The sequence below is a fragment of the Camarhynchus parvulus genome, chromosome 12, assembly GCF_901933205.1.
Source record: "Camarhynchus parvulus chromosome 12, STF_HiC, whole genome shotgun sequence".
In the NCBI taxonomy this organism is placed as follows: Eukaryota; Metazoa; Chordata; class Aves; order Passeriformes; family Thraupidae; genus Camarhynchus; species Camarhynchus parvulus.
Genome location: NC_044582.1, coordinates 10,645,449 through 10,663,724, shown reverse-complemented (window position 1 = coordinate 10,663,724; position 18,276 = coordinate 10,645,449). Strand labels below are relative to the sequence as shown.

Sequence of the window (18,276 nt, the reverse complement as noted above, 5' to 3'; positions counted from 1 at the left end):
TTACTGTCACGTAAAAATGACTTGGCCAAAGACCAGCAGTGAGGGTACCCACTGCATGGTGAGACAGTTTCAATATCTGGCCATCAGTGACATGGATTTAAATAAAGGAGTAGACAACAAAATATGCAAAAAAATCAAAAGCTGAGTTCAGATGCTAGTTCATGCCCTTGCTGTCCCTACAATGAGCTATTAAACCCCTCCTTTAAAAAAATGCTTTTTGAGGTGTTGGAAAAAGGCTATTCAAACACTAAGTGAATTAATTTGTGTTTAAAGATTACTTAACAAACCAGTGTTACTATAGAGTTGTTTAATTCTAGAAATGTCAGGTGACAGGAATGTAGCTGCCTCTATCAGAGATATAATAATAAAAATTAGAATAAATATTGACCAGATAAAAACCTAATGTACAAATACTTAAAAATACTACTCTTGGAATTGATCCACCTACATATAAATAAAAAAATAGGGCTATTTATGATTCATTTAATAGGATTATTCCCTTGCTTCCTGTTTCCAAACAAAGCAATCAACCTCCAATCCAAATAAGCATTATGGCCAAGATTGTTACTAATTGCACTTGCAAGAGCTATGCCAATTGCAGCCACCCAAGAATCCAGCGGTGCCATCAATGTCATCAGTTTTTCATTAGCCCTTGTGAAGTGAGACATTTTTCTTAAAGACTTAACTCCGAGAGCCATTTGATTCGAAGGTATATTGACTTTTTCATTTTAACAGTATGTTTGCAGAGGAAAGCTTTCAAATTCTATGCAGGTGAATTAAAAGTGCTCAAAAAATTAGAAAGAAATATCAAAAGTGCACCCAGGTGATATTGTTATTACTAGAATCTGATTAGCTTTAAGCCTCGTGGCTGTCAAGGCCTGATTCATTATTTTTCCATGGTAATTCCCAATTAATCTGTCTGTTCTATGTGAAAACACATGATTACACCTGCCCTCATGGACTAGAAATGCACAGAGGAAAAATGTCATCTATTTTGTTTGAGATACAGTCACAAGCTATGAGGATTGAGCTTCTACGTCTACCTGTGCATAGGTGAATGTTAATGGGAAAGACACTTCTGAAATAAGGGAGGAACCTAAGTGTACATCGGATTTCAAAATGGACTTTGACAGTTCTGTCAACCTCACACTGAATCTACAGAGAACAAATGCAGGATTGCAACACCTAGAGTTCCTGCAGGTGAAATGGTCCACAAAACCCCAGAGATGGAGTTCTCCAACTTCTCTTGCCTTTTAGTGAGATTTGGGAATATATGTGTGTATGTCCCTTCAAAAAGCCAAGGTACTAATCCTACTCTAGTGCTGTGAGCAAGCAATACTAATCTATAAAAATACATAAACATGGACAATTTGCATTTGAATGAAAATAAAGGTAGTCTGAAAAGAAGGATGGAATAAATTCTTGCATCAATGGCATTCTGGACTCTGGATAATGGTTTAGTTATCTTAGCTCTAATCTCAACTCAAATGGATTAGCACACTCTAGGAAATGTGTTTGCTGCCCTGTAAATCAAGACATAGTAAACAGTTCGACCCCAGCTAACCCTCACTGCTCTAGATCAAAGCCCAAATCAACAACGTGCTTATTTTTTCTGGCAATTATGGGAAATCTTGTTCTGTTTTATCACTTAGATGTTAGCTGATTGGGTCTGCAGAACTTTGCTCACACGCTGGGCGGCAGTGCCCACCACCACTGCCACCAACACCATCGTACCTGACTCTGCCACATCAGCAATGTTCACCCCTTGCTCTTGTGCCATGAAGCCCAGGACGGAAAAAATTGCGAAGCCAGACACAAAACTGGTACCACTGTTCAGGCATCCCAGCAGCAAACAGTCCCTAAGTCACACATATGTCATGGAGCAAGTTAATTAAAAAAAAAATTAACCCATTGTCCCTACTTTATTTACATCATTTAGCTAAAACACTAAACCCCCTTAGATGGAAACTTGCCTATAGCAGTTGTATTTGTACTTGTTGTAGCTCCCCAGGGAAGTCATTGCTCCTAAGCAGATTGCATATGAGAAGAAGATTTGTGTCCCTGCATCTATCCAGACCTAAAGGGAAAGATAGAAATACTGTTATTATCAGCATTGTTGCATTGCAATAATCAATACAAACACACAGTTCAAACTAAGCAAAATCTACCAAATACTTGTTTCCATTGAGGGTGAGAGCTAAAGGACGAGGGAGACAGGGAAAGAGAACAACACATTCGCAAGTTTGGCTTTCACAAGGAAAAGAAAATTGTTAGCATCAAAACCCAGAAGAACACAATCTCTGCAATAGTTCCTGTTTCCCCTCCCCAGAGATGCTCAGTATTTCTAGTTTCTTAGTCATTCAGCTGATCCTTCCTGTTGGTGCAACAATAAACGTGTTTCAGTGCAATAGGAAATGCAGAAGTATTTATAACATTGCTCATTTCTCTTGTAACTCATTTCAGTCAGAGTCAGCCGACAGAGTCCTTAAACTGAGGATGTGAAAAGCTTGAGAAACAGGTTTGTGTATTTGGTCTGTTTATTTTTCTAGCTTTCTGGTTGTTTTTGTACCTGTTCAAATGCAAGATAAAAAGCCATAGGGGTGGGGGGAAAACAAGCAAAATACAATGCACTTTATAAGATACATATCTGATCTTGGTCTCATGATTCTTTGTCCTGATTACATTAAAAAAAACACATGCAGAGTGAAATAACCGTACACTATGAATTTCTTGGCTAGTAAATACATAGCAAACTATCAAAACACATCCTCTGAATCCCATCTGTTCTCTTCTTTCTGCAAATCCAAGTCTGCTAACACCAGTGGAAACCACCAAGGAGTTTGAGTAAGTGAGAATGTAGACCGAGGACCATTACCTCCTCCCTCCCACCATCACTTCCCAGCACCTTGCTGAGAAGACTGAGGAGACTCCTGTCTCCTCAGAGTGATGGCTTTGCTAGACTGTGGGTGGGAGCCAGCCAGCTCACATGAACCTCTCCTACATCATCTGCTGACACTCTGGTTAGGGCTAACAGTAGATAATAAAAATGATAGAGGTCCCATAAAAGAAGATTAAACCATAAAATATAATGTCTCCTGTGAAAAGGGTGTCTTGTAAAAAAGGACAAGACTAGACAAGGAACCAAATTTTCATGATGTTTCTTTCAATTACCCTTTTTACTTCAGTCCTTTAGCAACAATTGGAGTTTTATTTTAACCTAATACTCATCAGAAAGCAATAGCAAAGACAGACGTTATTTCCTATCACTGTGATAAACATTTTACTGTTTTCAAAGATCCCTCATTTGCTTTTCTTTTTTTCATGGGGGAATATTTTACTTTTCTTCATTTCTCACATGAACACTGTTGGCTGAAACAATGCTGATCTGCTCAAGTGTCCCATACTTGCACTCTGTGAGCACAGACAGAATTTCTATCTATACAGAAAGAGTAAGCCTGGTTCCCACTAGCCAGGGCTAAGCAAGTAGTCCCTGTGCCTCAGAAAGCATTTTCTCCACCTTGCATGGCTTTTCATTCTTCTATAATTTCATTCACTTCTCTTCCAATCTCCTCCTATGAGCAGTGGGAGATAAGTGACACTGGTACTCACAGTTGTTGCTTGTTGTTCCATCTGTGAAGCTCACATGTCTCTCCTTTGAAACTAAAGACTATCCTCATTAAAAAAATGCATCTCCTTTACCTGACCAACAAGAAAGCTGAGATTGTATAACGGGACAGAGTCTACAGCCTCAGAGTCCTTTGACACAAAAAAAAAATACACATGCATACACACACAAACATACACATGGAAAGATGCATTAACAGATTTAACAGTGACCTTCTCAAGCAGAGCTCTGGAAAATATAACCCAGCATTAAAGTTCATGCTATATTTGGACCTCTAAAGACTGTGGAAAAAAAACTGATTGCCATTACATCAGCACCATCACCCTCCACCATCCCCCTTTGCAGAGGAAATCATCCCGCTCCCCAGCCCTGGTTCTGTACCTGTGGGTCAGCTAACCGTGAGATATCAGGGTAAAGATAAAACTTGATGCCTTCTGCAGCTCCAGGCAGGGTCACGCCACGGATGAGTAGAACAAGGAGCATGATGAATGGGAATGTGGCAGTGATGTACACTACCTGGAAATAAGAAAAGAAAAAAGGAATGTTTAGCCTGTGGAAGCCAAAGCTCCATAACCAAGAGAGGTCTAACAATGGGAATTCAAAGACCCCTCATACCTAAAAAGGGTCTGACCTGAGTTTCTTTGTCTACTTTTAGTTTGGTGGTCTTTAACACCTTATTGCCTTAGGCCTGAAGGCATTGCATGAATCCCCCCAGAGGGCCCAGTCAATGGTCACATCACTCAGACCTGATTTTATACAATTCATGACTTTTGTTCAAATTCTGCCTTTGTGTTTGTCCTCCTCACATGACAAGAGCACCTCTGCCAGGGAAGTGAAAAGGTTTACTCACTGAGGGCCCCTGAAACATTATTACCTCATTCTTTATTGGAACTTTAAAACCTACAAATGGCAAACTGTTTCGCAAGTTCTGCTGCTACCTCTGACCTTGCTGTGCAGCCCCAATACTGCTCTTACAGTCAGCCTCCCCAGGAACTGTGTTCAGAGGTGAAGGTCATTTTGTCCATGCTCCTGGTCTCCCTTCTTATCTCCTTGAACACATCAAGCCCTTCAGGTTGGCATCAGCCTCAACAGTGGTAATTTCCAGTGCTATAACTTCATTCTTGCCCTTGCTGTCTATTCAGCAACATCATTACTGGAAACTAAGGCTCTATTCATCCAGTTTGAAAATATGTCTTCATTATCTTTAACCTCTATTCCCACTCTCTTTGAATAACAGCCTACTTCTTCTCTTCTTGTTATCTCCTCATTCATTTGATGAAAGAGCCCTTTGCTTTCATCTTCAGCACGAGGGTTAATTGAGCTTGCATTTGGACAGTTCTATCTTTAGACCCACACTTTTTGACCTCTAACATTTTGCTTTCTTTGCTCATCAGTGCTTTCTCTCATTTTTTATATAACTGCTGTGTTAAAGTCACTACTGTCCAAGAAAGGGCATTTTTCTTGGAGTCAGATGATTCCCCCAGGTAATTACAGTTTGCTGCCATGAGTTGAAATGCATTTTTATTTTCCAGAATTTGCTTAACTACTACAAAGCTCCCAGGGTGCTCCATTTTTCTTCATAACTGTGTCCTCTGAGCATAACAAGGAGAACTCAAAGCCTGCATTGACATAATAATTCACAGAGCAGGGTTGATTTTATAGAATGAAAGGAAATTTTTTTCATACATGCCTTTTTTAATTATCTCTGAGTTTTCTGTGTATTTTCCACAAATAACATGTATAGCACATTAGCCTAGTTTCACCAAAACCAGGATAAAAGGAGGATTTATGCACCTTCTTATTTTTTTAAATAAGCCAGGACTATGAAAAATCAAAGTTTTCCTACCAAAAAAAAGTTTTGATGTATTTTCAGGAACTGAATGAACAAAAACCCACAGAGAGGTCTTTGCACTGCGGGTAGAGATTCTCTCACAATGCTGTGGGAATCTTTAAGATCAATCACATTATCTAAAGCTTAAGCATAACTAATATTTTTCATCATGATTTCATATTTATTTGTCCAAAGCTTTACTAAAAGATTTGAAACTACAGCTTCCCCCCACCCCCACCCTGCTCTGCAAAGAGCCATTAACACACTGGAAAGCAGGGAAGTGCTATAAACAACCCTCTACTAAAGTAAACTAGACTTTTCAAATAATTCAAGTCCTCCATTAGAGTTTACAGTTTACTTTTGTTTGACCCCAAAGTTAATGGAGCCACCCAGAGACTTCCCAATGGTTTTGTTGGTCTTTGGCTGCTCACCCGCATGAGCTCCGACGCCGCAGAGAGCAGAGAGGGAATTCCTACCAACCACCCTGCTTTAGAGGGAATTCCTACCAACCACCCTGCTTTAGAGGGAATTCCTACCAACCATCCTCCTTTAGAGGGAATTCCTACCAACCATCCTCCTTTAGAGGGAATTCCTACCAACCATCCTGCTCTAGAGAGAATTCCTACCAACCACCCTGCTTTAGAGGGAATTCCTACCAACCATCCTCCTTTAGAGGGAATTCCTACCAATCATCCTCCTTTAGAGGGAATTCCTACCAACCACCCTGCTCTAGAGAGAATTCCTACCAACCACCCTGCTCTAGAGAGAATTCCTACCAACCATCCTGCTTTAGAGGGTATTCCTACCAACCATCCTCCTTTAGACATGAGACCATTTTGCAGGATTTGCAGGGAACACAGGTTTTTAGACATCTGATTTTAACAGAGCTTCTTTTCAACATTTTATCTTCATGGGGAGTGGAAATAGTACCACAGGGAGCTTGGAATGCCTCTCTGTGCTATCAGAGCCTTTTCTGAGCAGACATCAGGGTTGTCAAAGGTGCTGCAGAAATGTTCACTCTCACCCTGCTGCTGCAGGAGATTTATTGCACCCACCTTTACCATAAAACTTGCATAATCTCCTCACTAAGTCACATCAGTCAGAGGGAATAGAGAAACAAACATCTTTTGTCAATGCATGCTTTACAGGTGGGGAAGCTGCTCTTTGGGGGAAAGGTGGAGGGAATCCAGGGCAAGGCACCAGCTTTTTAATGAGGCCCATTGATAAAAACCACAGAAAGCAAGGCAGAAACTGCAGTAAAGCAAGGGGTTTAGTCAACAGTGGAACTCATGAGGTCTGGCTTCCTACAGAGTTTGTCTCCTGGTTGATTCTGCAGTGTCCCACAAGCTAAACTTGCTAAAAGCTCTCTCTGCAGCTGAAGCACTTATAATTTCTCCCCCTGACTTCTCTGGGGATTTATAAAAGATGAGTTCACACTGTGGCCTTTTTGTTAGGAGGGGCACTAATGGGGTCACTTCCTCCGACCTAGCTGAGAAGAAATATGGGGAACTTAGTACCTTTAGATCCCTCCTTCTCTGTCAGACTTATCTGAACACTGCCTCAAGCAACAATTTTGAAAGCTAAGAATTATACAAACACCATGGCTTCAAAAACATAAAAATAGGTATAAAACCACTACTGAGTGCCAGGGGCAATAGTATTATGCTGCACACCAAGGACCGACCAAGATGTGCAATGGAGCAGGATGCTCAGGAGTGATGCAACTGTTGTCCTTTACAAGAAAACATGATTTTGAAAAGCATGTGATGGGACCAAACCCACAAGCTGTGTAGGATCTTTGTTAGTGACAATGCTCCTGACTGGGTACCTAAGTTTAGCCTTGGGTGTCTCCACAGAGCTCTTCTGTAAGCAAGTGGCATTTCAAAAATGCTGTGCCTCCACAACACCCCTACCACAGCTCTGTCAACATCCATCCTGCTGCACTGGGATGAACTTGGCTGGAGTGAGAACACAGACACACAGTGCAGAGCACCACCCACCACAAGCCTGAGACCTTCTGCACTCATGACATCAGTGGGATGTTCATCCTCTGAGAGTCAAGGTGGGGCTCAATCTGCGCTTGTGTCTGCTTCTTGATGCCCTTCCAGGAGTGGTTACTTGACTCACAGGCATTTTGGACATTGGTAATGACCTTCAAAAGTCAGTTGAATTCTCTTACTCCATGGAAAAATACAGATTTTCCAGGAAATGGTGAATATCTTCCAGAACAGCATTACTTAGTATTCCTAACATCTGTAACTGCAGTGATTTTAGAATGGGTAAAAGAGCACTTACCTTCCCAGTGGATTTGACTCCTTTCCAAATGCAGAAGAAACATATCACCCAGACAAGGAGGAGACACAGTGCTAGATCCCACTTGATAATACCAATATCTTCAATTCCCGAGGACAAGCTCAGCACATTGCGCCTGAATATTTGAAAGGAAACAAAAAAAAAAAGAGATGCAGGAGCTCAGTTGATGCAGACTCTGGTTGTGATGGCTAAGAATACATGATGGTGTGCAGGCCAGCTGATGCACAGGCAGACAAAACATGGGCTAAGTCTGCTCTCAAAACATGGGCTAAGTCACTGGCTTATGTGACCAAAGCTGTGCTTTGCAACCCTACATCTCCCCTATGTCCGTGGGGCTCCTTAATTCAATATACTGCATTTAAAAACCTTCAGCTCCTTTTAACAGCCTATGACCACCCCAATATGAGATAAAAGAGAATTTGCTTTCTTGAGGGTCAAAGACCAACTTGCCCCAGTGAAGCTGCCTGGCAGGAGTACATGCCATGTCTCCATCATGGACACTTATGGACACTTGCAGCTGACCTGTATCCACATGTTTCTGCTCATTTTCAGTTCATTAGCAAGGCTGCCACGAGGAGGAAAGGAAAAAAGCAGTGCAGGAGAGTGTCAGGCCATTCAGCTTTGCAGGGTGAAGGTTGGAGCCATCATCTCTTCTCCCCTTGGGGCCCCCAAACGATCACTGCCCAGGTGCTGCTGCCTGCCCTCAGCACCTCCAACACTGGGGTCTCATTTAGCTAACACCAGATTATTTGGGAAATTTTATTCCCTCACTTAGGTTTATAAATAAAAAGTAATTCCTGAGCTGTGTTTTAAGGGAGCAACATCTAACCACTAAAAGAGTCTGATCCAGAGGGGAAATATTCATTAAGCCTTCTCTCTTCTCAAAATTCCCATGGCTTACCATTAAATACTTAATTTAAACTATTTTTCAAATAACTTCATGCAACATACACTGTCCTCACACACCGCACAGGCCTTGTCATACTTAACACTTCATTTGTCAAATATGTAAAAGAACAAACTGTTTCTTACTGTTCACTAAGCTAAAACTCTGCAAATGAACCCAGTAAACTCTGCAAGGTTTTTTTAGTCAAAGAAAAGTTTTGACCTCAATTACCAAAGAAATGCCTTGCCCCAAGACTACAGAAGAGAACTTGCTGCCTAACAAACTTTTTTATTAATTATTAGTTAAAATTTACTTTCAGACAGCTGTAAAAGTCAGGCACTTTCATTCACCAGAGTCAAGGAGAGCAGAGCCCAGAGCAGTCTGGGTCAGGCTCATGTGTGGGGCATGCACAGCTTTGTGTGGGGATCCAGTACAAGACAGACTATGGTGGTTTGGCTTTCCCCTGAACTAATGAATTTTTTTTTTTTTTTTTTTTTGCTATTACCATGGAAATAATAGTGAATGAAGTCACTGATGGAAAATCTGCAATTAGTTTTTGGAAAAAACCCTGGATTGACCAGTTTAATAGGACTCAAACCCGTGCCCATCTGTTTCTGCATCTCTGCTTGCCAAGCTCACTTGGATTACCTGTGTGACCGTGTTCTCACACCAAATGCTTTCTTCTCTCTGAACGTGTGTGTATTTTGTTATGGAAAAGGACTAACGGCACCAGACAGGGTAAGTCTGCTCTAATCAGCACAGCTATTCAATAGTTATGTGAACTCCCTCAGTAATGAATATTTGGCATAAAGTTGCAGTCTTGCTTCACCTGAGTCTAAAGAAACAAAGGAAAAACCTGCTGTGCATATACAAAAGAAGAAAATACATTTATAAGATGAAAAAGTTCAGCCACAACCTTCTATGCCTTTTTAAAAAATAAATGGCAATTTTCCAATCAAAGGGGCAGTTCATATTAAAAAGGCAATCTTTAGAGTTGGCTCTCAGGAAACAGTGAATAATTAACTGCAAATGCCTTTTGGAATAGGGAGCTTTATTAATGCATTCAGCTAAGACTTTGCTTTTTACTGCAGGACTAAAAGCAAGTGGCCATCTCTCCTAGAGTTTGCCCAGCAATTCTTTCAGGATTTTTTGGAAGACACTCCAGTGGGTGACTGAGAGCCAGATATCTTGGTTTTCTATGCTTTTCTTGCTTATCCCATTTCACAAAGACTGACTTCCTCAAGGAATATGCTCAGAATTACTAGGGGAGATTCAGCATTACAATTCTTTTAGGACTTCTAACCCTACATATTTTTGCAGAAGCACTCAACATGGATTTTTGACCCTGTAAATTCAAGTTTAGGAAGGAGCATGAGCTGGGCTGTGCTGATAGCTCTTAAATCTTGTTACATAACCCCCATGCTACTGAGATTCTGCCAAGCCCACTCAGTTGTCTTCACACCACTCACACAGAGTGTTGTTAGTCATTCAGATTTATAGGCTGATGCTGTCATTAACTGTCACTCATATATAATCAATGGGACAACAGGCTGGGGCTGAGATGGTTATAAACAGGAGTTCTTGACCCTTGAACACTAATATGTTCTAGTGTGTGCAATATGGAAATGTAACAGGAGCTGCAGCTGGCTCTACAACATAAACAAAAACAAAATGAAGAGAGTTATGCAATCCTTGAGGGATACTCCAGCTCATTAATCAAGTGAATGCTGACAGGACCTTTCAGACCAGGAAAGGTGAAGCACTCTTTCATGTTGGATGGACAAGAATAATTAACACGGAAGAGGTTGTACAGAAGAATATGAAAATGAGAATATGAAACAATTTAAAAGACTCTCACATTTGCTCTAAAAAGCAGAGACAGCTATTCTAGATTTTGTTTAGTTTTTTGTGTTGCTCCCTTTAGGATTACATGCCATTAGCATGTGATGGTCTTTCTTGGGATTTGGACAAATAAAGTCTGCTGATTACCCAATATTTATAAACACTTGGCCAGCACCAGACAATCAGAGGTTTTGTTCAGCCCTAATTACCCTATTACACTTATCCCTTATGTATTAATATGTGTGTAAGCCTTCAAGGTTTTGAACTTCAAAATAAAATCTTCAGAAATAAGACCTGAAGCATGTGATACCAAGAGGTAAGTCTCCTCATAGAAAGCCTGATTTCCTTAACCCCCTTTTATTGCTGCTCAAGCAAGCATGTGATTTGCACCAAACATTGAATCAAATGAACTGAAATGTCAGGCTGCACTGCATATCCAGCCAGGCTGAGAAGTTCAGCCTGAAGAGGTTAATGCATCTGTGTGGTCAATTATACCTGGGCAGCACTAGTTGTACAAAGCAGTACTGATGAGGACACTATATAAATGTCCCACAATAAAAATGGCATTGGGTTTCAGAAACCAAATACTCACAAACCTCTGAATTAAACTGGAATTAATTGTGCCACAAAGGAGATGGATATCTTCAGTTAAAGACTAATTATTTACCTGTCCTTTCAATGTTGGTAGCTGGTTGGCTGGCAGCCAGTATTGTCTATGGCAGCATGGTACCTGAAGTACCTCAAGCAGCTGGTACCTGAAAGTTCTTTAAACTATTTTTAATTTCAGAATTGTAAAGAATATTAGCATGTTTGAGAAAAAAAATGAGGATATTCAGTGCTTGCACCATGTGAAAGCTATGGTACTTTTATTACAACAGTGCTGCATGATCTCTGCTCTTACTTTAAGACATCAATAGTTATTTATGCACAGACAGCAGCTATTTTTAATAGTCCTCTAAGTGTCATGACTCCTGGAGGCAGCTTGCTCTGTTAAGGGCAGTTTTGCCCATGATGAAACAGTGAATTATGGGCAGTATGTCTGTCCCAGTAGTATTACAAAGCCAAACTCCTCCCTAGCAAGACTCCAGGGAAGAGTTCAGCTTACAGCATCTAAAACTGTTGAGGACACAAGCTAAAGTGGCTGCAAAGTGCAGGGAGAGCTACTCCAGGAGCACTAATCACTGAGCAACCTTTGCTCCAACTCTGCTACAGACACAGTGAGGGCACAACTGAGGACAGCAATGTGTGTGAGGATCAAGGCTTTGCTGTCCAGCCTCAGGCTCCTCCAGCCTGACTACGTCTACAGGAGGATTTGGCTCGGCTTGCAGAGGAGTCTTCTGACTTGGTTTCCCTTAGAGGGAAGGCAACTAAAAGCTCCACCACTAACGTGCTCCCATGGGGACATCATTCCCCTCACCCCTGGCTGCCCTGCCACAACACCCTTTGTCAAACACCTGCTGTGGTGTGACCCACAGAGAGCTCTGCTGTTCCCCAGTGTGCTGGAGCTCTCACACTTTTACAATCCCTTTCCCAGCTCCCAGCCCTTTTCCTTTCTGTTGTGGGATCTTCAGTCTCCTGAAGTGAACATGCTGCCTGGGGACCCCAGGGAGACAATGTGGCCCACAAATCTGGGCAGCACAGGAGTAGGAGTAGGAGCTTCCAGAGCAGCAGGACCATTCCATGGCCACATCAGGAGCCACCAAGCTCACAGGTGCCCCAAGTACAAGAGGACTGTCAGCAAAATCACTGCACAAAAGCAATGATGAACACAGTACTTTGGGAATCTGGGGGAGAAACTATTTCAGGAGCAGCATTGTAGACCTCTGCTTCCTTGGGAGTCCTTGAGAAGACCTTGGAACACATGACCAAACCTCATTTGGATTCATGGCCTTGAGTCCAAAGTCATTGCGGGAGAATCCAAAGGAGTGAGAGCTACTTCCCCTTCTAGTGCAGCTTGCCTCTCAGTTCCCCCAAAATATCCAAAGGTTCCACTTAACAATTGTTTTCCAACTTCCTTCATATTTATAAGAGAGTAAGTCATCTGGGAAAGCAGCTGCCCCTCAACATGGAAACACAGAGCTCATGGTGAAAACGCTGCTCTCAGAGCCTGCACCCTGCCTCTCACACCAGCCACCAGAGCCTTTTGACAAACTACCAATCCCAGATTCAATTTGCCCCTTTATATTTTGGCTCTCGTGTTACAAATTTTAGCACAGCTCCTAAGACTGTTTTTTTTCTTAACCTAATGCATGCCAAACATCTTCAGCACGAACACGATTCCTGCTGGGGCTTTGGCTGATGCTTATTTTTAAAAATAGAGAAGTAGGTACAAGTTGATCAGAGATGAAACTGCACTTTAAACACGCTGAAAAAGCCAAGCTGGGCCAGAAACTGATTCTACCCATAAGTGACAATTTGAGCAAGCAAGCAAGCAAGCAAAAAATTATTAATAAACTATTTGAAGATACTTTGGATTTAAGTTTCCCTACAGGTGTCTTCCTCTGCTGCTCTGTTTTACACTTATATAAACATACAAGAGTTTTGAGGTCATGCCTGTTCAGAGATCACGTTATGCAATATGATTTAAAACTTGAAAAATAACAGAGAAATGAGAATAAGAAGCTTATGACTGATGAAATTCAGGCATCTGGCAAAACAGTCTCCTCAGAGACTGCAGAAAAAACCATTGTAACAGAGATGACCTGAGAAACCTAGAATACAGGACAATATTCACCACTTCTGTCAGATTAATTACTGAGGTCAAAACCTTACATTGTTGTCAGACTGAAGAGAGATGTGTTATAGCTACACAAAGTGTACAGCAAATGCTAACAGCTGGGGAAGAGACAACCACAAAGGTGATGATTTGTTGCTGTTTCCACTGTAAATCCCTGCTATCAGGGCATCTGAAGTGACTTGTTTGTGTTCTCCTGCCGCACTCAGAGAATCCAGCCAAGAAGGAAATAGGTTTTCTTTCAAAGAAGCTGTACTGGGCTTTTCAAGCTCCCTGTATGGTCTAGGATAAATACACTTACACATCTATCACCTGCCTCCACCACTCCCAGACTTACCTCAAGATAGGTGAGAACCAGTAGCAAACAACGGTCAAAAAACTGACATCAATTTTCTTTCCCTATCTAACACTCCCCACTGGGCTTCCATAAAATCTCAGGACTGACCTCTGGCATGGCACCAAAAACTCCCTGAAGGCACCATGAGGAGGGGGTACTTACTCCCAAAACTCCGTGACAGGAGAGGTGAAGTTAGTGGCATTCAGTGATATCCAGAGCGTTTTGTTCTTCCTGAGAGTGTCTTCCACACAGGTGGGTGTGTTCCACTTCTGGTGGCAGTGTGCCCATGGCAGCACGCTCTGGAACGACTGGAACAGGTAGTAGAGTCCCCAGGCCAGGATCACGATGTAGTACACATTCAGAAGGGACACAATCACTATGGAAGCATAACCAATTCCTGGAAAGAAGGGGAGAGACAAGAAAAACCTGCAGATGTGACAGCTGCTGCATCTCCTGGGGCTGGTGCCATTCCCACTGTGCTGTGGGCTTGTATCCTGCTGATGGAAACTCAGCTCAACCACACATAAGCACAGACCTGCCACCATCTCTGGCACTCAGGGCTGAGTTTCTGACTATGGTTTGCTGACACTGAGGGGAGGACTGCAGGAATCTGCCCAATTTAACACTAACCCAGCTATTTCAAGTTTTAGTAGAGGGAAGTCAAGGCTTTGCTTGTTTGCTGCACCATCTCACTTCTTAGGTACCTATGTGGGCAGCCTCATTCTTGCCACACTGTCCCCCAAGCCAACTTTCCTGGCAGCAGCTCAGCTGGACAGCACCTGCACCACTCACTTATCAACTGGTTGGGCTCAGTCTATGTGGGGAAAAAAAAAGACATTTCTTGAATGAGTTAAAAAGGAATCTGTGTGAAAGTGGTGGTTTCTGCCTCAATTTCACTTGTGCAAAGGAAGCACGGTATTTGTGGATCTTATGGTTACCTGGATCAATCTCTGCTTACACAGTTTGCCAGTTATGAACCACAAGCAAAATAAAAATATTTCCTTTAAAAATTTAGAGCTGTCTCTTACAAGAACCTGTGAGGCTCCCTTTAACATCACTCTGATGGATATTCCAGCACTTGGGGTTTTTACATGTAAACTATACTGTCTCATATTTTACAGTTTAAAACCTTGTTGCAGCAGGAGTCTTTATCTCAGAGATTATTTTCATGTCAGATGGAAACAAGCACAGCAAGTGCTATTTATTCTGTACATCTGCATTTCTTTCAGCATATACAGCCAGTCACATTAGCTACACTTTCTCTTTATGGATGCCTGGGAGATTGCTATTTAAACAAGGAACATTCCTTCTTCCTCCTCCTCCTCCTCCTCCTCAAAAAGAAAAAAAAAGTTTTCACAAAAGTGGGAGGAGGAGGAAGAAAATTAAGCTAAAGCAGCACAATTACATCACCCTCAGCAGCATTTTGAGTACTGGGTGGGAGGGTGAGCCTCAGAGAAAACCCCCACTTCTGCTTGGGGTGACATCAGGAGAGAGAGATGCCTGGAACAGCAACAGTGGTAGAGCTAGAGACACACCAGTGTGAAGTGCCCACTCTTTCCAAATGGGATTTGAACAGGGCCATATATTTAGTGCAGTTATTTCAAATGATTCTGCCTGTGCTGTCCAGCTGTAAAGGGCAGTCTACACACAAGACAGGCATCATCTGTCATTTTTCTAACCTTTCATTTTTCCTTCTAGTTAACTTCCAGAGCAGCCTTCGCACTGTTCCTGTGAGCATTGAGCAGGCAAAGGCCCTTTGATAATATCAGACCAACATTTGCCAGGACCTGCTCAGTTATGACCAAAGCCCTGTTCCTGAATCCCACCAAAAAATGCTGTCCAGGTTTTGACTGCATCGGTAGCAGACAGATGATGACAATGAGAAACTTTCACATGGGAGATGGATTTTAATTTCCAGACCAAAATAACACTTCAAAGATGGTTTCATTAATGCCATCTAGCCTTCCAAGACAACACTTTCTCTGATACCTGTAAACAAAATGTGCAATTGCCTTAAAAGGCATAATATACCATTTCTTTCTTGGTTATTGGCAGTTTTGCCAGTTAACAAGCTGATAGCATCAAAATCAATACCTCACTTTGTCCTTCAGACTCTGTGACTTCTACCTTTCCAGGAACCAATATCATACCCTTAATTACTAGAGCAAATAGCTGAGTTAATGGACATGAGGGGAATGGTGCTGCTACATATTGTTTACAGAGGGCTCTTTAAGCAGTAAAGCACAACAAGATGTACTAACCAGTGAAAATAGGGCAGATCTTTTCCCAGCATGTAATTCCACCTTCGGAGGTATACTGTCCTAGCACCACCTCCAGGAAAAACACGGGAAGACCTCCCCCAAACAGGAAAATGAAATAAGGTATAAGAAATGCACCTGTTGAGAAAATACAATAGTACATAATGAGTTCAAATAATAGAACTTACACAAGATCATCAAAAAAGTGGCAACAGGCACATATAAACAAAGAAAGATATTCGATACTTTAATATCACTATGCAATAGTCTTATTCTGGGGTATTTTTGCTCATTTTTTTCTGCAAAAAGGGTGAGTATAGGCTGGAAAGGACATATTCTTACCTCTTTAAAGTGAATATCTCCAATAACAATGGCAGATTTTTAGACACACAATACTTTCATATGGCTCAGACTGCTCTTATTCTGAAATCCCCTGGTCTGAAATCCTAATGGTCTATATTAATAGCATATCTTCTAGCTAAAACTCAGACTCAGTTGTAGCAGAAGTAACAAAGCAGGAAAGGTTCAATAGCACAACATTAGAAATTACTGGATTTTTTTTCCCTAATAAAGTTTTACTAAAAACTATTCAGTGATGAAACAATCTCTCCTGACGACTGGTGAGGGAGGCAGAAAACACAGGTATGAACAGTCTTCTTAAAAACTGGATGAAGGCACTGAAAAACAGTGAGCATGGGGTAGACAGAGTGATGGCTGAGTGTGGATGAGAACTCACCTCCGCCGTTTTTGTAGCAGAGATACGGGAACCGCCAGACGTTGCCCAAACCGATGAATCCCCCCGCCACGGACAGCAGGAAGTCGATCTTGCTCGCCCACTTCTCCCGCTGCGGTGGCTTCCCCTCAGCCTCATCCTCAGGCCGTGTCCCCTGGGCTCTTGCCAGGGGAAGGTTTGAGGATGTCCTTGTGGAAATCTTTCAAGCACTGAAGCTTTTCCTTTGTTGCCATATTTCTGCTTTCTACACAGAAAAAGAACAAAAAAACCAAGAAGGGTTTATTAAGCGGTCTTTTCCAGCTGAGCTCTCTAATGCTGCAAGAACTGTTTAGCCAAACTCGTTCTATACAAAACAGTGTTGTTTATTAAGCTGAGATAGGAAAATGCTTCTGATGACTTCACTGACCAGGAGAGGCAAAGTCCCCCTGACTGTGTGGTCACCTCTGTGCAGGCAGAGCAGTGCAGAGCACCGTGAAGCTCTGGCACTGCTTGCTGCTGACCTGCTGCCCCAGCAGCACTCCCCGTGCTGGCTCCTGCACGTGGTGCTCCTGGGCAAGTGTCTAATGCTGCTTCCATGCCCCAAATAAAGTACAAATCACTGCATCTGGCTCCTTCTAAAACATTTATGTGAAATACAGGATAGTAAATCTCACCTTTCCAGATAAAACCCATTCTTCTACTTCCCAATAATTTGAGCGATCCTGTATTATTTACTGTCTGCAATTTCCATTCCCTCAAGTACTATAAACCTTTCAGAAAACTATACATTCGTAAAAACTGCAATGGAAAGCCATTTGTTCTAATCAGCCTGCAGAAACTGAAGGAATCTTTTCAGTTTATTCCATTTTCATAACTGCACTGTTTTCCCTTGACATCAATAAAGGGACAAAAATAAGCCTTTATATTCAATTATTGTGAAATGCACACCTATGCAATGGAACAGTTTGCTTAGAATGATGGCTCCTTAGTTAATTAAAAAGTCAATGGCATGAGTCATATTAAATCATACCTGGTTTAATAATTTATATATATAATTTATTATCAAAATCATAGACATTCAAAAATAATAACAGAAAGAATTATTCTAACAAGTGCCTTTTTAACCAAGATTTTCTAGTGAAAACAATTTAGGAGTAACTCATAGCTTTTACGTTAACTAAGATGTCAGGCATATGTGGCTAATTAATTCCCCACATAACTCAAGTGACTTCAGCTGGCTCTGACCAGTTATTTTTGCAATGTGTGTTGATACTGAAATTTTCACCAGAACCAGGCAAACAAGCAAGTTTGTTCCAGATCACAACCACTCGCCGCTTATACATGTCATTATGAGTATAGTCATAAAAAAATCATGCTGCAGATTATGCTGTTTGATAGCTGCCAGCCTCCCCCATACCTGCACACTGGTTTTGATCTCTAACCTGACTGAGCTCGTGGCAGTGACCCGAAGATTGAGCTGACATTAGCTCTGCAGGAAGTTTTTAATCTGCACATGATTTTGAGATAGATATGCATCGCTGTACCTGCAATGCTTTCCATTCACCACGGAAAGTTTCAGAGGGCTAACGCTGCCACAAACCACAGCAGCTCCACACTCACCTCACTGGTGGCCTTCCAAAGCAGGCACTGTGACAGCAGCTGCCTATCAGGCCGTGATCTAAAGAGGGACTTTAATCTCCACAACGTTAATCATTATGACTTTCTATTGGTTTTTAAA

At 41.8% G+C, this 18,276-nt stretch overlaps 1 protein-coding gene across 1 annotated transcript in view; it reads right to left on the bottom strand.

Moving 5' to 3' along the window:
* Window positions 1-18,276, bottom strand: part of SLC6A6 (solute carrier family 6 member 6) — a 57,921-nt gene that overhangs the window by 17,517 nt on the left and 22,128 nt on the right. Inside the window, 8 exon segments of the mRNA XM_030956564.1 lie at window positions 1,735-1,859; window positions 1,974-2,077; window positions 4,007-4,141; window positions 7,752-7,884; window positions 13,731-13,965; window positions 15,830-15,964; window positions 16,563-16,713; window positions 16,715-16,803. Coding sequence (XP_030812424.1) covers window positions 1,735-1,859; window positions 1,974-2,077; window positions 4,007-4,141; window positions 7,752-7,884; window positions 13,731-13,965; window positions 15,830-15,964; window positions 16,563-16,713; window positions 16,715-16,803 — 1,107 coding nt within the window.